General features: G+C 32.4%; 1 protein-coding gene across 1 annotated transcript in view; it reads right to left on the bottom strand.

Annotated features, from left to right (window-relative positions):
* Eys (eyes shut homolog) overlaps positions 1-22,259 on the bottom strand; it is a 1,581,889-nt gene that overhangs the window by 1,440,109 nt on the left and 119,521 nt on the right. Inside the window, 3 exon segments of the mRNA XM_071613805.1 lie at positions 1,111-1,149; positions 1,152-1,236; positions 1,238-1,273. Of these exon segments, the coding sequence (XP_071469906.1) occupies positions 1,111-1,149; positions 1,152-1,236; positions 1,238-1,273 (160 nt within the window).

The raw sequence follows: 22,259 nt of genomic DNA, 5'->3' as shown, positions 1-22,259 counted from the left end.
CCTTAATTTACTCTTTTTCAGAGCCCTAGTTTTAAAAGGATTTCTCTTCTAATGAAGTGTTTTTACAAATATGATTCCCTCAATCCAGAAGGCTCTCCTCCACAAATATTCTGCCATAGTGTCCTCCATGCCTCTTTTTAATGGTCATTCTCTCTGAAAAGCTTTTTGATCTCCCAATTTTCCCAACTTGCTTTCTCAATTACCACCGATTTTCTTTATTCACCATATTTTTTGTGGTTTTTTTTTTTGTTGTTGTTGTTGTTGTTGTTGTTTGCTTGTTTTGTTCTGTTTTTTTGTTTGTTTGTTGTTTGTTTCTTTTTGGTACCAGGGACTGAACTCAGGGGCACTCAACCTCTGAGCCACATTGCCAGTTCTATTTTGTATTTTATTTAGAAACAGGGTCTCACTGAATTGCTTGGCACCTCCCTTTTACTGAAGTTGGCTTTGAACTCGAGATTCACTTGCCTTAGCTACCAAATAGCTGGGATTACAGGCATGTGCCTGCCACCAGCCTAGCTTGGTTTTCTTTTTAAAAAGTTTTCACAGAAGGCTATTTGTTCCCCCTAAGAGCATTTTATTTAAAATATAACTGTATATTTATCACTGTGCATACTTGTCCATAATCTCCCTCAATCAAAGGGATCCATGAGGATAGAGAGCAGTTCTGGTTTTATTGGTGTTTTGTACCAAGCTGAATTCAATGGTGGTAGTTGTGTTCAGCATGTTTGTTAAAGGAACAAATCACAGTAAAAGACAATTAATTTCATTTTGCTTTGTGTTGTATTTTGAGATATAAAATTATCTGTATGATCAGAAAAGTTTTTATTATGTAGTAATTTTTGAGTGATCTAGGTAAGTTAATTTTTTTAAAAAATAAACTAATTACTGCCAGGTGCTGTGGAGCACACCTGTAATCCCAGCAGCTTGGGAGGCTGAGGCAGGTGGATCAGGAGTTCAAAGCCAGCCTCAGCAAAAGGGAGACTCTAAGCAATTCAGTGAGACCCTGTCTCTAAATAAAATATAAAATAGGGTTGGGGATGTGGCTGAGTGATTGAGTGCCCTTTAGTTTAATCCAGGGTACCAAATTTAATTGATTAATTAATTAATTACCCATTAATCCAAATTGCCACACATATTCAAATTGAGAAAAAAGTTGTTTTTGCAAATATCATGGTAGGTAGCTCCACAGTAGCAGGGGTACTGATGAATTAAGTGAAATTTCTTCAAAAAACCCAGAAGGATTTTTTTTTGTTTACCTTAGAATGCATATATACTGACAAAAAGAAATAATAAAAATGAGAAATACCTCATTATATATACTGATATATATTTAAATAATATATAAATTATATATATATATATATATATATATATATATATATATATATATATATATATAATATATAGAGAGAGAGACATTATATAAAATTTTAAGCCATTTGATTTAAAAAAATTAATGGAGCACACCTTTTATACCTGTGTTCACTTATTACTCATTTTTATTATCTTCTCTTTCTACATGGTCTGCTATAACATTCATGTTCAAAATTACTATGCCAAATTGTTTTGGCTTTAACCAACAGCATTCTTTGTCTTTCTGTGTGGGAGGCTATAACATTATTTTTCTCATGAGTTAAATATAACAATTGTGTGAATTAATGAGCACTTCACTTAAAACACAAGTGACTAAATAGGATTAACAAAATGAAATGCCAGACTATTGTTCAAATTATTCTCTATTATTTGAAAATATTTTAAGTTTAATGAAGACATATTTCCTAATAATATGTTTTGTTTATTATAATCTCCAACATTTTCACATACAGATCCTATGTAGTTATACCTGCAACTATATTAATTAAATATAAATCACCTTTTAAATCACACTGAAGCCATCACTAAAGTTTTAATACATGTGATTTTACTTAAACCTTAGAAAAATATGATCATTAAAAATCTTAATTCTGGAGACAGACTAGGACAATGAATTCTATTCAGAGCATACCTTATGATCATTGTTAATTTTCCCAGGCTCCAGTGAATAAACTCTCCCTTTATTTAGCAGGAGAAAGTACAACTCATTCATGGAACACAAGGAATCATTAACACAGGAAATCCCTTCAATGCCATTGCTATGCTAAGTAAATTTTTCTCGAATTTTTTCAAGTCATGATTGCTTTCTACCTAGATTCATAATCTTAATTTCCTAAGGATATAATAAAGGATGACTCAAAGTATAAGTCTCTATATTACATAATAGGTGACCATGTAACTAACTGGAATCACACTGAAAGTAAGAAATAATCTGAAAAATAGTTTTCATTTAATTATAATAAATGAATATCAAGAGAATATGATTCTGTGATATATTTCAAAATCTTAGGATCACTTAAAACTTCAACCCATCTCTTTTTACTAAGATATATCAAACTCGGTGCTTAGAATTAACCTGTCTTCACTGTCAAGAAACACTGCCTTTATTGCATTTGTAGTTGTCATTGTGATGAAAGAAATAAAAGCTTAATACATTCTAAATCTATGACTGTACAAAATAAATTTTAGGGGAGTAAGGTGTTATTCATATTGATAGGATCCCATAGAATCATCTATTCATTTCAAACAAAGCAGAACAAAACAAATACTAAACTTAAACTAAGTCATTTCTTAGGTGTTTCACTTTCTATTTGCTGTTGTTTATTCATTTTTAAGCTAAGAATAATAGAGGCAGCTGGATGAGATATGCAATTTCCATTTCTTCCTGTCAAACTCAGAAATCATGAAACCATTCAAACATAAGATTTCAATTCTCCTGTAATAACTTTGAAGGAGATAGTCTAGATAGATAGATAGATAGATAGATAGATAGATAGACAGACAGACATACTGATAGAGCAAACACCCATTAATGACAGATGTGGAGCAAATTGATAGAAGAAACATGGATTTCCAAACACAGAGATACTCTGGGCACTTTTCCTGATGATCAGAATGTAACCTGCAGACCTCAACTTTTCTGAATTAAAACAACAACAACAAAAACAAAACAAAACAAAACAAAAACAAACAAACAAACAAAAAAAGATACCCCAGCATAGATTCCAGTTGTCAGAATGATTATGTTGTGGTTAGACCCTTGTATCCTATGTGAAAATATAGTGAAACTATGTGATTTTGAATGAAGTGTGGGTTTATAGGGAGGTATTTGTGAGGAAAATTGGAGCCTTTGCTATTTTTCTTAAATCACTGAAACATCAATACATTTTCTTCAATCATAAAAATTTCCAGGCACTTAGGGGCTATTTGTTTTATTGGACCATATATAAAGGTTAGGAGTCTTGTGATATAGATTTTGCCTCTATTTCTGACATCTCATTCATAACTTGTATTTTTGTATAATTCACATATACATGCATACAAACATGCATTTTGCTGTAACAGCAAGAAAAGAGATATGCAGTACATTCTTTAAGGCAAGTTAATTTAATATGAATGACACAATATAATTAGAAAAGTAGAAGCTTTTGAATGAATAAACTACCATACATTAAAAGAGGAAACATGAAAGCATTCTACATTTTCTTATTTATTCACTTTATTTTACTGGATTCATTTTATTTTATTGAGAAAAACACTATGTTTCCATAAGATATTCCTAAGGGAAAATATAATATTTCCATGTGATATTCCTAAGGGAAATCTGTCAGATGGTGTAGGATATTAAACAATTGGTAATACTTCAATAATATAGCTGTAGAAAACTATTTATGAAATTTACCATGAATTCATAAAGTGTTCTCTTTGTAGTGCTGCATTATTCTAGTAAGATGCTAAAAAAAATAAATCAACTCTTTTTTCTTTGAGTATTAATTTTGAAAATTCTGCTATTGTTCAAAAAAGTAATCATTCTTAATTCATATGTAAATGGTGGTTAATTTAATAAGCATTGCCTATTAAAACTCTATTTTCTTGATTCTTATAATATTAAATAAAATGATAATTTAATGATTCAAGGTCATTCGCATTACTAAATAAGTGTCTTTGCTGAATTCAGTTTTCTCAAATTGGCCTCTTTTTTATATTGTAGTTAATTTACAATAGAATGATGGTCTGTCAATATCTAAATTTCCTCAGTGATCTTACTTAGGTAATGTAATCATATAAATCATTCTCCATAAATTTTGTTTGCTCACAAATGTTTTGCATGGAAGTGCTCACTTAATTTTATTTTTTTAAAGAGAGAAAGAGAGAGAAGAGAGAGAGAGAGAATTTTTTAATATTTATTTTTCAGTTTTTCAGTGGACACAACATCTTTATTTTATTTTATGTGGTGCTGAGGATCAGACCCAGCAGCCCTGCACATGCCAGGCAAGCAGACTACAGCTTGAGCCACATCCCCAGCCCTTAATTTGATTTTTTAATCTCCTCAAATTAATAATTTGAATTGGTGCCTTAAAATGATACTTATTTATAATACTATTTACCATCAAATTTTCACAAAATTTTTACAAGATAATCTCCTGTGGTTTGGGAATGCACTTTAGAATTTTTAAATTTCAACCTTTAGCTCTGAAATAGAACTATGACTATAAAAAGTAAATTCACCTTTTTTGGTAGAGTAAAACTGGGATGATTAACTCGACTTGTTTCCCAGGGCATTTCTTTACTCTTTCTTGCAGGAAAATTTAGATGGTTGATGGCTATAAATAGATTATCTACTCAAAGTATTATCATGAAATGAGGAATGAAAGAGGATGAGGAGCAGAGCTGCAATTGATATGGGAGGGGAGGGAGAAATGGATTTTTGTTCTCTGAGGATTCTGAAGTGTGTGTGGGCTGGGGCAAGGCATTTAGTTACTGTAGCATAAACTAACCTAACATACTTGTTAAGGCTGTCCATCTAGACTAGATGGAATGAATTCACTTGCTCAGGACAATTTCATATTTGAAATATGTATCATATTTGTTAAATTACTCCTTATCCTACAAAATACATAAAATATATTCTTGCAAGGAAATAAAAATCACATGTATTACAGAAAATAATAGATGTTTATTAAATTGCTAATAAAAATATACATGGCATATAGCAGTGCACTAATTCTTCTGTCCTCCACTTCTCAGTTTATGTATATAACTTGTAAAGAGAAATCATTTCAATTCAGCATTTGCCCTATTTCTTTTGATAGTGAGTGGCATGCCAGGGGGTAGTATAAACTGATATGCATATGGAAGTGAGCATCTATCTTATTGTTGGCAGCAAACTAATTAACTGGCACATATTAAGAAAAAAACTAAACTTGAACTGACTTTGAACTTCAATAAGCTTAAAAGAAGCATAATTTGGTAAGCAAACAGTGAAATTATGACAATGATGAAATAGTTTCACAATGACAGTGAAAAGAAGCAAAAGAATTAAGAAAATCGCCATAAAAGGAAAGGCAATCTGTTTCTTGTATCCATGTCAGTTTATGTTACATCCACAAACAGCAGATTTTTTCATTAGCAAACTTTTGTGATTTTTATTTGGTAGACATGATACATATTTATAAAAAATTTTATAACCTTATCCAACTGATTTATCATATTATGTACCAAATATATTCAATGTCATTTTCCTGAAGGCTTTTCTTTTTGTAAAGGAAAACTGAATTTGACTGATAGTCTGAAGAGGATTTTAAAGCAATGTTAGATGTTAATCTCTTATTTTAAAAGCCACCTTTCTTAGGCAAGATAATCATTTCTTTTAGTAATTCTGCCTTTCATGATATATTAAGCATTGTGCAATTTTCTTTTAAAGAAACTATATCACAAAATTATGGCTTATACAGAACACAGCAACATCAACATTCCATGGTGATCCTATTTATGTTAATTTGAGGAGTTTACTGGTTTTAAAAAACTGTGTAGAAGAAAGATCTTTATTTCTTTAATGAGATGCTAATGGTAGAAGAATCTCACTTCTCCTCTCTCCTGTTTGTGACCATGTTAACATATATACAAACTCATCATTACTCAAGTAAATTCAAAAGTATTATCTCATTTTGTGTTTGTTTGTTTATTTGTTTGTTTGTTTTATTTTGGTACTGGGGATTGAACCCAGGTGTGCTTAACCTCTCAGCCACATCCCTAGCCCTCTTTATTTTACTTTTGAGACAGGGTGTCTCTAAATTGCTTAAGGCCTCCCTAAATTGCTGAGGCTGGCCTACCACTTGCAATCCTCCTGACTCAGCCTCCCAAATTGCTGGGATTAAAGGCATGTACCACCATGCCTGGTTCATTAGAATTTTTTTTTTAATTTGAATGTCTAAATAATTAATGTATTTCATTATATATTTCAGATAATGAGACCAAAAATAATTATTATTGTTGGGTTAAGCTTATGAACACAATTGTCATAGAGCTAGGACATAAAACTACATGCTTGGATTCAATTCCCATTGTCTTCTACTTTATTTTATATTTTTCTTTATTCTCCAATAAAGATATTATCAGTGCAAGTGTTAATTGACTTAGACAAAAATCAAGTCATTAAAAATCTGAAATACATAACTATGTATAACTTGTTTTTTATTGTTTATATATTAGTCCTTGCATTGACATTTCTTATTTACTCATCCTTCTTTACCTAATATGAATTGATAATATTATATTTATTAATAAAATATCTAATTTTACCTGATTTAAAAAAAAAAAACATAATTATCTGTGGTAAAACAGCGATTAGATAACATATATCAATGTCCAATTTCCATTCATATTCAGAGTCTTTTGTGGAAATATTAATATTGTGAAATCAGTTGTATATACTTTTTAAATTAGTAATATTAACATATTTTATCCTATTCTGTTGAGTAGCACCAAAAAAAAAATGTACCTGAACAACAACAACAAAAAGCCAGAAATGATACAAACTGAAGCCTAAGAGCTAGCCCAACTTTCCTTTAAGAAGACCCAAGCAACCTGATTTTAAAAGTATATTCTCAAATATCTTGGGAAATTTTATAAAGCCATCATTGTAGTCTTCATTTTTGCATAATTCATAATAGTTGACAGAAGAAAGACTATATGCTTATGTGATTGCTGAATGTGAAAATTCAGCAATCATTTATTGAAACAAAAGCATAACTGTTCTTTGGCTATCATGGAAAATGAGACACAAATATTAATGGTAATATCCTTGTTGTAACTGACTTCACAGTGTGTTTATATCATTCCAAGAAATCTTGGATGTGAGTAGTGCAATATGGGAAGACAGTGCTACATACAAGTGCTGTATACAATAGGAATAGAAAGGCATCTACAGTCTGCATGACCACAAAAGCTAAGAGAGATTTCCTTCCAATCAAAGGCACAAAATTACTAACTATGTGAATAATAAAAATATACTAGGAAGAGAAACTGCATGTACAAAGCACAAAATCGTGAAAGACCTCAGTATGATCAATTGTTCAGTGTTGTTGACAAAAATTTCTTGGAACATTTGTGTTCTTTTATGTAAATGAGTAATAGTGAGATAGCTAATGGAGAGAATGAGAGAAGATGGGATCACAGAGATGAATCACCATGTTTGAAATTAATGAAAGAAGTGATGGGAAACATTGAAGAATTTTAAATAATGAAGTTATTTTACACTTAAAATGGCAGAAATATCAATATATTTTAGGGATGAGATATCCAATGATGTCATATTCAACAAGCTTTCTTGTACTAATGATGGAAGTAAATCTGAAAGGATGCATTGCTAAGGGACCAATTAAAATAGCTGGAGCTATTATTCTTATTAGTTAGTAAAAACATTTAATGTTTTATATGTCAAGAAAAACATAGTAATTAACTACTTTTGGTATTTGCATTTCTTGAGGGAGTTCATCTCAGTAACCAATATTAGACAAAGAAAATGTTTAACTATTAGTAAAACAATAGACTTTGGAGTTCACTCCTTGTTAATCACTCAAAAATATAGTTTCTAGAAAAAGTGATTTCAGTACATTAATTTGAAGGAAACTGAATTTATTTCTATTTACTGCAATTTGGGTTTATTGAAAAATGAGGAAATAGAGAAAAATTAAGTATTTATTAAGTATAGGAATCTAAATTAAAGCATGTTATATATGTAAGCAATGGTGGAATGAATGGAGCATAAGAGAAATTACAGGGTTAGCAGAGTACAACAAAGACATTGTCCATACTCAATAGGGAAAAGACAATTTGATGGCAATTGTAGGAGAATTTTAAAAGGTTATTTTGGAGGGGCTACATTTGTGGCTCAGCAGTAAAGCACTCACTTCTCAAGTGTGAGACCCTGGGCTCGATCCTCAGCAACACATAAAAATAAATAAGCAAAATAAAGATATCGTGCCCTTGTATAACTAAAAAATATTTTTTAAAAAAGGTTATTTTGGAGAATTGAACAGATGTTTAACAACCACATATTAAAGATAACAAAAGGGGAAAAAGAAAAAATGTAGTAATAAAGATAATAATGAAAATAAATGATAATAAAATTCAAAACAATTCTCTCCTCCTAGCTAAAGAAACACTTGAATTTTAATTGTTTAAAGCCCCACTGAGTGATAGATAGGAATATATATATATAGATGGGATATTTATATAGAATATATATATGTATCTATATATATGAGACATATATATAGTATGTGTGTGTGTGTGTGTGTGTGTGTATATATATATATATATATATATATATATATATATATATATATATATATATATATATATATATATAATTGGAGTTTAAAAGAGTACCCATATTAATTACTCAAAAATATAGTTTTTGTATCATCTGAATTGCACAAAATTCTAATCAGGACAAAAAAATATTAGTCTTCAAAGTATAAAGAGAAGATAACTGAAAAATCACCAACAGTGTTTGCTATCACTGAAATTTTCATTGAAGAAAAAAGTAATGAGAACTGTTAAAAATTGAGCTCTAGTTTGTTAAATTATGCTGCAATCTATGAAGTACTTTGTATATTCAAATACCATACATTGTATCAATGGGGAAGAATTTAAGATAGCATTGAGAAATTAGAATATAAGAGTTGGGAGCATATAACAAGTGTGATTTGAATGACATGGAGAAGATTAGCATGGCTCATACCCAAGGGTGACACACAAATTGACACACTGCCCTGTATTTTACTTTTCCTTTTCTACTGTTCATGTTAAGGAAAGTGAGTCTCCGATAAACAAAGTGACTGTAAACTCCATTCTTAACTAAAAAAAAAAAAAAAGAATGCCCTCTCTCTCACACATTTTTATTTTATAAAACACTCTCTTAATTCTATAGGTATGAATTCCAAAATGATTACATCTTTTTTTTTAAATCTCTGAATTTTGTGAGAGATATATTTTCTTTTTGTCTTTGATGTGTGGTCTTTGATATATAGTTTAAGCAAATTATTTTAAACAACGCCTTTCAATAGAGTAAAAGTACATATTTCTACATATATAAAGATGTATGTGGAGCCGAATGAATAAGAGGAACTCAAATTATTTAATGTGTTTTCTTTTACACAAACACATCATATTTAATTGATTTCTAAATTTCCTTGCAGAGAAAATTTGAAACAAGTTAGAAGATGTAGAAATAGTCACATGTGGATGATAAGTTTAATTTACTGAATTATAAGGTGACAGGCTTTTGTTACACTACAGTGATTCATTAGCTAATTGCCGCAGTCTGGCTGGGCACAAATGCCGCAGTCTGGCTGGGCACACAATCACGAGCCACCACACAGCTTGTAGATTCAAACAGCAACTCTTTATTCCCGAACTCACACCAGCCGTCTACAATCACGTTCTGGGGAAATCCACGTTCTCTGCCCAAATCCACCTCCACTGGGCTTCTATCTCCCAAAAAATGCTGTCTGAATCCCGTGAGAACTCAAGGGGAACTCAGGCAGCAGGATACGCCCTATTCCCAGCAGGAATAACCTTAAACCTTAAACCTGGAACCTAAACCGGGAACGCCCTAATCCGCCTTGGTCCTTGAGCAAGGTCACCTACATGCAATGTCACTGCAAAATGTCAGCAACATGGGGTACGCTGGCAAGGAAATTGTCATACCTACTTGGCTAATGGCTCCCAGCATCTCCCCCCTTCTGATTAATTAAACAACAAGCAATGTGGCTTAAGGACCGTGCCTGGTAGGTTGTCCAATCCAACATATGGTTCTTACCCGTCATGGGAAAAACTGACCTCTAGGCGTCAGCCTCCTGTCTTAGGTTAATACCACTGCAATTGGATCATACCCGTCATTGACTACCGGTCCAGCATACAGCCATACTTGTGGATAGGTCTATGCACCAGTGGGGGGGTGAGGTTCTTTGCCTCACCTCTGTTGGCCCCCAAATTTGGCCTTGGTGCCAGTGGGGGAGTGAGGTTAATGTGGCTTAAGGACCGTGCCTGGTAGGTTGTCCAATTCAACATATGGTTCTTACCCGTCATCAGAAAACTGACCTTTAGGCGTCAGCCTCCTGTCTTAGGTTGATACCACTGTAATTGGATCATACCCGTCACTGACTACCAGTCCAGCATATAGCCATTGGCCCCCAAATTTTAGACCATCACTAGCAGAAGGGAGGAGGATACAGAAATGCCACGACACCAAGCCAATTGACGGCTCCTAGGGAAAAACTGCATCACTGGTGACACCATCAGCAAAGATATGCCAGCATTACCACAATTCGCTGCACCAAATGATAGTTACATAGTCCAGGCAAGTTCTGCAAGCAGTTCAAAGCAGAGGAATCTATCAATATGTCCATTTCCTCCCAAAATCCGTTTCCTCCCAAAGTAAGTTGACTCCTTGATTGAGCATTACTTGTTGAGTTATATTCATTGGTGCATCAGTTTATACAGTTTACTGTGATAGCTATCATAGAAGCTGTAGTTTGGTTTTATCTTTGTCTTCACCGGCACTGGGATGAAGATAGGAATTCTGGCAATGATGCTAAAAAGACATTATCCTGAAAAGAATTATTAAATATAATGAAAAAGAAAGGTGAAAGTAAACAAACAGATCTGTTAACCTACTTTAAAAACAATCCTTAACAGCTGTTTACCTAATTTAAATTAAACCATTTAAATCACGTGAATAAAAAAATAATAATAATAATTCGGATCCATTTTTTCATTAGCGCTCCTCATATAATAAATATGGACATACGCACATACAGACATATAACACAAAACACAAGAGTGTACACAAACGTACAACACATAAGAAAATAGTAAAGGCCTTGTAGCTTTACCTGGGTGAAATCTCCATTGCAATGTTTAAAAACTTCACAGTCAAAAAATAAAACTGATCAGAAAAACATTAACCTAGGTTTGTATGAGCTCAAAAAATAAAAATAGAACCTTATGATGTAGAAAAATGCGATAATAAAATAGCTATTGAAAAAAGCATCCTGGTTAATCACTGTCGCAGATGTAAGAATGGCCAAGCTGGAGTTCTGGATATCAGCTGTTATGGATTTGAGTCAAATCATCTTCTTTTCGATCTGTAGAAATTGTTTTAATTAATCTCTCTGGAATCCAAATCGGCTGCTGTTCACCCTGTGGAAAAACACAAACAGAGCCCCGACTCCAGACAATCACTGGGTCAGGACCTTTCCATTGTCCTGTTAGAATATCTTTCCAAAGTACTTTAGGCTTATGTACATTTTTTGGATACATATGCCTTTCCGCAGCACTAAGTCCTGATGAATCCAAATTTAAAAAGTTTAGAGTAAAAAGCGTTATTTTAAGTTTATCTTTGGGGGATATATACCCCCTTCCAATTCCCTCTTTTTGCTTTAATAAGTATGTTTTAATAGTTTGATGAGCTCTTTCAACTATGCCTTGTCCCTGTGGATTGTATGGGATTCCTGTTATATGAGTAATACCAAATGATGAGCAAAATTGTTTAAAAGAGGTAGAGGTATAGCCAGGACCATTATCGGTTTTTAACTGTTTAGGAACGCCCACAGTGGCAAAATTTTGCAAGCAATGAGCTATAACATCTTTAGTTTTTTCTCCGGCATGAAGGGAGCCCATCAAAAATCCAGAAGAAGTATCAACTGTAACGTGTAAATATTTTAATTTTCCAAATTCTGGCAAGTGTGTGACGTCCATCTGCCAAATATGGTTAGGTATCAGTCCTCTAGGATTGACTCCAAGATTAACTTGTGGTAAAAATGTCACACAATTTTGACATTGTTTTATTATATGTCTGGCTTGTTCCTTAGTTATTTTAAAACGCTTTTGTAAAGTATTAGCATTAACATGAAACCTTTTATGAAAATTTGTAGCTTCTTCAAATGTAGAGAAAATATGTATGTCATGTGTAGTTTTATCTGCTAAATCATTGCCTAAACTAAGGGCTCCAGGCAATCCTGTATGTGCCCTAATATGCCCTATGAAGAATGGATCTTTTCTGTCCCAGATTAGACTTTGTATAGTGGAAAACAAAGAGAAAACAGTAGAAGAAGGGGAAATCCTACCAGCATCTTCAAGAGATACTATAGCATTAACTACATACTGACTATCAGAAAATAAATTAAATACAGAATATTTAAACATCAAAAAAGCTTGTAAAACTGCATTAAGCTCTACCTTTTGAGCTGATTGTTTCGGTACTAAAAATGTAAAAGTTCGATCTGGAGTAACTACTGCTGCTGTACCATTATTAGACCCATCAGTGAATATATTTGGAGCATTCATGATAGGTGTTTTTCTTGTCATTTTAGTTCCTCTTCAAAACAAAAAGCAAAAAAAAAGTCTACTCCCATTCTTTGATAATGATGAAAGAAATTAAGGAAACACTATAGTTGTCATAAATATGGTGCAATACATAACATTTAACAGAATTATTTGAATAATAAATCATTATTCAAACTCTGTGACATCCTATAGGAGTGTTCAATTTTTTTGGGGGGGAGGGGGGTGTGGTGAGTCACATTCCAAGTCCTATTTTGTATTTTATTTAAAGACAGGGTCTCACTGAGTTGCTTTGTGCCTTCCTATTGCTGAGCCTGGCTTTGAACTCTCCATCCACCTGTCTCAGACTCCTGAGCTGCTGGGATTACAGGCATGTGCCACCACATCTGGAAAGGGTGGACAATTCTTAATGACTAGAAAGCCTATTATTTCCCTATTATCCTTGTTTTCAATAGTAATGCAACAAGAAGAGAACATTGCTACCACATCACTAAATATTTTCTTTCCCTTTAAAAACATAACTATTCTATGCAGGATCACTTCTTTATTAAATATGTATTCACTATAAGTCTGCTCTAAGTAAGACAGTGTTAGTTGCCTGACACAAAGTAGGGGAAACTTACCTGATTCTCTGAGACATAACTGAAATAAAGATACCCTCACCCCCCATCTCCCCAAAAAGAAAGTCATAATTCCTAAAGGCAATAAATTCAAGGACATAATTAATTCAAGATGCTACAAAATTGAATATTCCCAGTTAAATACGCCTGAACATAGTTTACTGTTTGAGTAAAAAGTAAAATGTTATACACATATAATAATAAATGTGCATGTGTAATCTATAATTACTTAAAATGTAAGGCATTTCTTTTCTCTTCTAAAATATATAAATTTTGTTAAAAATTTCTGTTTTATATTTATATTGTATGTGTATTATTTGTGCTATCTTGTTCTTTGATATATTTATTCTTTGTGAAAGACTTGTTTTAAATCTAATAAATGCAATGTATATTTTAATAACCTATCATTGTTTTAAATTAAAAGAAAATTAGAAAAGGTATGTAAAAATCTTTTCAGAATAAATTTACTCTTATTTTCAACCACCAGTCTCAAAGAATTATGAAAATGGTCTGATGGAATATATTTTAAAATATATTTTCAAGTTTAAAAGTCATGGCTTATATAGCATATTAATTTCATTTTTCTTGATAAATTTCTCTGATTGTGGAGTTATTCCTACTAACAAACTTATTGAAGTTAACATGATATTTTTGGTCTTTGACTCAAAAAGCCTAAAAAATAAAAATATAATTAAAAAACCCATTTTAGGCTTTATTTTGCTTCATGTTAGAATAGACCCATTGAAGCAATCCTGCCGAATTAAGTTTTCTAAAGTTAGGAATGTGTTAAAATTATATTCTTATTTTTAATTCATGTAGAAGTTTAGGAAAATGATGACATGTTTGGCCACTGAAAGTTAATTTAGAAACTAAATGCAGATCAGACCATTTTCATAATTCTTTGATACTGGTTGCTTGACTGTTGAAAATAAGAGTGAGTTTATTCTGGAAACGATTTTCATACCTTTTCTAAAGAAAAATTAAAGTATCAATCTGAAAACTAAGTTACTCAAGAAGTAGAAAAAAATCAAAAGCTAGACATTGTGGTATACCATATAATTCGAACTACTAAAGAGACTAAGCCAGGAATATCACAAAGTTGAGGCAGAAACATGACAAACTCTGAGGAAACCTTGGAAATGTAGGAGAACTTGTGTCAAATTAGCAAATTAGCAAGAGCTGGGGAATGTAGATTAGTGGTACAGCACTCCCTAGGCTATGTCCTCAGTACTGGGGAAAAGAAAGAAAAGGAAAATAATCTTAGATATAGTGAAGTAATAATACAAAAATACAAAATAAATAAAATTTTTAAATATGATAATCTGGTTCACTTTAAAGATTCAGCTCATTCACCCTGGAAAACACCACCAAGCTCTCAATATCATTAATAAAGAGGTAGGAGACATGTATTAAAAATAAATGCTTGACCAATTAGAAAAGAAAAGCTAATTTTTAAAAAGAAACATTTATTTATTTATGATCATAAATGCTGTACAAATAGGAAGAGCAACTTTTTCTTCAGATTAAAAATTGGGTGACCATTTTTAATACAATTACATCATTAAACTTTGAGCCTCATTTTAAGAATTTCTGGTCATGTGCATATTGTCACAAGGAACTTTTATGCAGATAGGATTCTTCCAAAAGTAATACCAGCTGTGAAAGAAAACTAAAAAAAAATTTTAAAAAGGATTTCAGGTTGGAAACACTTAATAAATGACAAATAATCATAAATTCCTTTTTTTGCCTTTAGAACAGATGTCAAAGACTAATTCAGATTTGCCAGTAGTAAGCATAGGCGAAAAGCAATAGCAACAATGGTAAAAGGAAGCAAACATCATTCCTCCTGTTTCAAGACCTTGGGAGATTGTTGCTCTGGACATGGAGCTGCCTGCAGTTCTTACTCCTCACAATTTTTCTGCCTGATCCCAGATTTAGGTGGGAAAAAATTATGAGGAGCTTATAAAGGAGATGGGAGACAGATTTACGGAGCTATGTGTGTGCAAGAGAGTGTGTGTACTGTAAATTTAAGGCAGCAATCTCTCTTCAGTAACTAATTGATTATATTATTAAATCTAAACTTTGAGTAATTAATGTTACATTTTTAAATTTCATCTTTTTTTATTTTTTTGTGTTATATTAGTGCATTATGGTTACAGAGAATATTGGGCTATTTTGAGATAATCATATAACCATGGAATGTAATCTGCTCCTCTTTATTTCTCAAAACTTCCTCATTCCCTTTCCTCCTCCCTCCCCCTGTTCCCCTTCTTTTGCTCTACATATCTTCCTTTTATTTATTTAAAGCTTTTAAAATTAGTGCTTTATAAAAAAACATAAGTGAAAAATCTCTATGGTATATTCATATATGTGCATAGCATAATTTGTTTACTTCCACCATTTCTTTTTTTTTCTGTATCTTTTTCCTCCCGAGTAATCCCCTTCCTCTATTCCACCCCTGTCTCTTATTTATAATTAGGTTTGAGATACTATGTGAGGTAGTATTATGTTCTGTCTTTGCAGCATTATGCACCTTAGGTACAAAGGTTCTATAACCTAATTTTTTCAAATATTCTTTTAATGAGATTTACCAGTGGCATGGCCCAAAGAAAAGGAAAAAAGAAAGCTAAGAGCTTATTTGTTTTTTAAAAAAAAGTACACATACATGTTCCATAAAGTCAACTCACTGCAAATTTTGCCAAAGTTTAGTGAATAGAAATGACAATTAGTTAACCTGAAATACCAGTGATGAATCTACAATCAGATGTTGGCTGCTGGGAGTGGTCACACATGCCTTTAATACAAGCAGTTTGGGAGGCTAAGGCATGAGATTCCCAAGTTCAAAGCTACCCTCAGCAACGTAGGGAGACCCTGTCTCAAAATAAAAAATAAAATAAAATAAAAATAAATTAAAAAAAAAAAAAAACACTTTAAAAGGGCTGGAATGTGGCTCCATGGTTAAATTCCCCTGGATTCAACCCATGATACCAAAATAGAAAAAAAAAGTTGACTCTATAGTAAATTATATATGAATCTAACTTTGTGATATGGATTGCTTTATTTTTAATCAATGCTTTGTTGGTCTTCAAGTGCAAGGTAAAAAAAAAATTACTTTATCATTGTTAAAAATATCATCAGAATCATGTTAATTTCACTTTCTAAATTTCTAGATGTCCATATGGGGAATAGCACCAGTTAAGCAGACTGAGTTTAATATCTGTTATTTTAAGCCAAGTAACTGGTAGGACTGTAATCCATTCTCACATGTGTCCTGGAATGGATGACAAGTTAATAAGATATGTACACATATAGGTTATAGAATTAACAGGCATTATTCCTGAGTAACTGGACAGTAAAAAATGTTTAAAAAAAAAAGTGATCTTAGTTTATGAACCTTCCTGGATCTTCCTGGTTGATGTTTCCTTAAGTAATTAACAAATGGATCTACTAAATATGTCAACCATGCAAATGTAAGCAGGATTTTAATTAACACATGGTGAATTAAACATAGTGAATGAATTGTTCTGACATATAGAACCAAAAAACCATCTTGCTACTTTTTTTGTTTTTTCCTGATCTACTCTCAATATACTATATCAATTAGACAGATAGCCTTAAAACTCAACTAAATCTAAAAATGACCACTAATAATAAATTGTTTATATTTGACTTTTCAGGTTTTCATATTTTGACTTTTTAAAGTAAAGTTTAACTCTCATTGTTTCCCCACCAAACTTATATTCATATTTATGTGTTAAGTTTGAGATCTTCGTTCATTTTCAGGTAGCAAGTTTACATTTTCAAAAGAAATTTTTGAAACTCCTGTGCATTTGTTTCTTATTGCTACTGTAACAAATTACTAAAGACTTAGTATTTTAAAATATTTGTTCTAAACATGTCTAGAGATTAGAAATACAAAATCAGTCTCGCTGGGCTAAAGTTAAAGTGTCAGCACCACTGGATCCTTCTATAGGCTCTGAGAAGAATCTGTTTCTCTGACATTTTCAGGTACTGCTGGTGGCCTAGAGTCTGTGGAATGTGAGTACCTTCCTTTATCTCCAAAGAACATTATCTGTGCTTCTTGGTTTTCATCATCTCATTACCTTCTGGGAATCCTCACACAGGCCTTTCATATGGACCATGGCAATTACATCAAGTTTGACAGCTCAGAATAATCTCCTCAACTCAAGATCCCTGGCTTAATCATATTAAGGGAATGTAAATTCCCTTTTGCCATATTATATAACATTGATAGGTTCTGGGCACTAGGACATAGGCCCTCTGTGCTATTGTTCAGTCAAGCACAATCTCCCTACCCAGAAATTTTTCAAAAAAGTCAGTGTCTTTGCCCTCAGTCTGTTTCCCACCTAGTTGCGATATCCTCTAGTTTTAGTGTGATCAGATACTATGCATCTATCTCCTGTGAAAGAGCTTATTGGGAGAAGAATTTCTATCTTTAGTATCCAAAGTATGCTATTAATTAGAACCCCATAAATAACTTCACCCTGTATTTTTTAAGACTTTGACTAATGATTTCTCCTGAAATAAGAGAAGCAAGTTTTACAATTAGTAAAAACTTTATTAATAAATAATTTTCCTATTTAATTTCTGTTAAGGCATTGATAAAGAAATATTGGGATCTTTGTTTTCTCCAAATTGATTAAAACTATTATACCTGTGTCCTTTTACTGCAAGTATTTCAAATATTCATAAGAATTGCACTAATTTGCAAGTATTAAACTGTGATATTTTGTATGTAAGTGGTTTTAATTTATCTGTTAGAATTTCTTCTGAAAATAAGTAAGAGAAATAATAAAATGTATACTTGCAACTCCTTTGGTGCTTACTGATAATAAATGGATGATGATACCAACAGGAAACAAAATTAAAATCTTGAGAGAAATTTATAAATCATCATTATTAGTGTCTCTTAGTTTTTCCTCTTTCATAACTGGTATGGATTATCATGGTCTATCAATAGAAAACTTCTGAAATTATGAAGTACCACTCATTGTAAAGCAGGTGATTTACACACATTGTACACATAAGTGACATTGACTTGTAATCTCCTAGTATTTTTTTTTCTGCCTACAAATTTTCTGTGCACAAAAACCTTGAAATATACTAGTGTCTGTGTAGTGTCTAATTTCTGTTAATCTATTTTGTGGATATCTATTACATAATTACTGTTTGCTGTCTTGGAAAGATCAAGAGGACGCAGATAATACTCTGTGAGTTTGCCCATGAAAGGTGATTCTACATGAATCCTATGAAATATATTCTCTTGTGTTCTTTGAAAACTTTCTTCCAACTAGAAGGATGTTGTTATTTGCTTATGTAAAATATGGCAGCAAATTTAAGGGATTAAACAATATTGACAAAAGAGAAAAAAAAAATAAGTAGCCTATGAAAAAAACTTCCAAGATTTAGTCTGAGGATGCTGCTCACTTTCAAGTACTACTTAGACATGAGACAGCTTCCCTGCCAAGAATCTGTACAACAGCAGGTCAAACCATTAAAATAATGAAATAGATTAAGAAATTCATTGACAATTACCTCATGCTGGGGAGAAAAAAAAAAGAGGAATAACTATTTTTGAGATGTAAGACCTGTATTAGGAGACAATTGAAGTGGATCCTGATCACATGGCATTACTGAAGTTATATCAGAGCAAAGCAGTGACTCTCTGATTTAGCTATTTTAAATTTAATGAATCTGGAATCGTGTTTCTACTCTTCCCCTTAAAAATAAGGCAATTAGAGCTATTATTATCAGACTGATTCATTCTACGTAAAACAAATTCTCAAACTTTTGACCTGAATGCCTAATGATACAACTAATAAAAAAAAATTGTTGTTCAATATGTAATTTAAGTGAGCATGGCAGAGGAAAGGACTGAGACGTACAGCTTATAACCAAGCAGTACAAGGTGTTTAGTCTTGTTCCAACAAAAGAAGGCAAATAACAGGAAAGTAACTTGACTTAACCAACTGTATGTACCTGTCAAATTCAGGGCTTACATGAAGCAGGAAAAGGTTTCCCAATGGGAAAGCTCTCATTGGTTCAAGTACAAAACAGAAGCTTTCATAAGTGGTGTTCTTAAACTTTCATAAGGCCATATGAATTTTATCTTTCTACCCATCATATTATTTTCTAGTGTCCCCAGTCTATATTTCTTCTAAGATAAGTTTTCTCAATCACATAAATATTGACATTTTGGGCACAATCTTTCTTGGTTGCGGGGGTCTGCCCTGTGTATTGCTGCATACTTAGCAGCAAACCCAGCCTCCATTCACCAAATACCAGTATCAGGTAATATTTGTGATAAACCAAAAATATCTCTAAATACTGCCAAATGTCACCAATGGGACAAGATTAACTGGGTTTCTCCAGACTCTTCTTTGTCTGACCCCAGCCATTCTTTTCCAGTGATGTCTGTGATTTCCAGCACAATCTATGTGAATAATCATACCAAAGCCTAAAGAAAGTATCCGAATACTTTATGAAGAACAAAAATTTTAAGTGTATTCTCAAAGGTAATTTTGCCTGCCTTGAATGCATTTCTTGGGCTGACAGAACAGGATGTTTGTGTTTATATTTAATTGGAGCATTAGCAGTTGATTATACGGTGAATTTAGATTTTGTGATTTTATGTAGGTACATATACTAATATTTTGGGTGTCCATGACACATTTCGTTTACCCAACATGCTTATCTTCAGTTGGCTTTTATGTTTTTTTTTTTTTTTTACAAATAAAGAAGATATATATGGGGTTAGGGATATAGCTCAGTTGGTAGTGTTCTTGCCTCACATGCAATAGGCCCTGGGTTGATCCCCAGTACCACACACGAAAAATAAATAAGTAAAAATATATGTGTGGTGTTTTATACATCACATAATTCTTGCTACCTTTCCCAAATGCTGCTATCTCCAAATCCCATGTATTTCTGTGACTGTAATGATTACTAATGCTAACTCTGACTAGCCCATTACTAAAGGAGTGGTCACCTTTCTTTAGTTTAAGGAATCTGTACTTCCTCCATTGAAGAGTCTTTCCAAATTAATAAATTTCCATTGGCTCCATATGGAGTGATTTGCTTTTGCAGCAATTTTGGTGTCTCCTCTGGAGGAAGAAGCAAAACGATCTACCTTCATAAAGCTTACATTTTAGCTTCTTAATACTAACTAGTTTAATAATCAACAAAAAAGGATACCTGGAGAACTGTGTTGTAAACAGGGAAGCCAGATGGCACAAATTGTTATGAGAAACAGAAATAATGACATGTGTGGCCTGGAAGGGATTATTTAACATTTTTAGATTGGTGTCCAGAGAAGAACTGAGAATGCATATTTGAGAAAATACCTAAAGAGATGGAAGAATCCTAAAAATTATAAACTTGGGTAAAAATATTCAAACAAATGCTGAAGCAGGAATATACTTACTTCTCCTGGAACTTTAAGGAAACCACTGTTGCTATTTAAAAAAAAAAAAAAAAAAAAAAAAAAAAAAACGGAAGAAAATGATGACATTAAGCCTCTGGTAAAAAGAATACATAGTTTCATTCCTGCAGAGTTTAATTATGTGAGCCTTAAAATTCCTCTGTGTATATGTTGGTGGGGAGGGGGATTTTGGCAGGAAAAAGAGAGAAAAACAAAAAGAAACAATAATAGAGATTTTATTTAAATTTTCAATTGTTACAACTAATTCTAATTCTACCCCAATGCAAATTATACTTAAATGGGATTCTAATTTGAGTTTTACTATTTTTCAGCATAAATCTGTGTAAATAAATCTTGCTGAAGATTATCAGGGGTTGACAGCCAATATCTCATTGGGGGGTTCTTCTTCCTGCCCAGGAGAATCTAAGTCACCCTAAAACTTAAAATCTCAAATAATTAGTGAATAATAAAACACAAACACTCAGAAACATATTTACAATAGGCAAAGCCCCTGATAGATCTAGTCTACATGGGTTTGGAAACTAGACAAAGAAAAAAATGGCTCTGGTGATTTATTTAAAGGGGTACATCAAAGATAGGTATAAGGTTTCAAGGGTGGAGTCTTGCTTGTGATGTCTTCCAGTCAGAAGGTTGATTGACATCTTGGTAAATCACATCCATCTCAGGTACTGTATGGGCCACAGCAGAGTGGGAAAGAGATTCACATTGTCCCTGGGCAATTACCAGAGAAAATGTCCACTGGTCATACCCAGACACCAGCTGTCTCTATCTACTAGGCTTCCATGTGTGGCATCCCATGTGCAACCCAAGAATGGCTCCCGACAGAAGATAATTGTTAAAAAGAAAAACAAAAAAGAATAGCTGGAGGATGGAAATAGAAGACAGAAATAAAGCAGATGGTGAAGTTAAATTAGACAATTTTTAGATTTTGCTTTTTTGTTGATTTTCTAATGAAGCCTTCCTTATAGAGGACTTAAAAGGATGAGATAAACATAAGCTGAATCCTTATATCTGCATCCCTGAGCAGATATAAAAGAAGATGTAAAAGATGACAACCAAGCAGCTTTGTAGAAAGCTCAACAATATTTTCTCTGATGGTACAAAAAATAACAGTCAACAATTATGTCATAATATTAGGAAGTCATAAAATATAAAAGGAACAAACCAGACATTGTGTCTCTAAACATGCATGTCATCTACTGAAATGAAAATAGTAAATAAAGTTGTTAGTAAATCACTAAAACTCTGAAATAAATCTCAAATCATTGATATAAGGTATAATAAATGGCATTTAATCACACAGTACCTATATTTTAATTAATGATGTGCACAATTTTAATTATTATAAGTTGGAAGCCATTTTTTTGTATATATATAGTAATTATGAGGATATTTTCCCATGAACCCTTAACTTTTTCAATGGCTTATTCAGTGGTGGTTTTTAGAAAGCT

The sequence above is a fragment of the Marmota flaviventris genome, chromosome 6, assembly GCF_047511675.1.
Source record: "Marmota flaviventris isolate mMarFla1 chromosome 6, mMarFla1.hap1, whole genome shotgun sequence".
NCBI classification, from domain to species: domain Eukaryota; kingdom Metazoa; phylum Chordata; class Mammalia; order Rodentia; family Sciuridae; genus Marmota; species Marmota flaviventris.
Note: the sequence above shows the minus strand (reverse complement) of the source record. Positions and strands in the feature narration are given on the sequence as shown.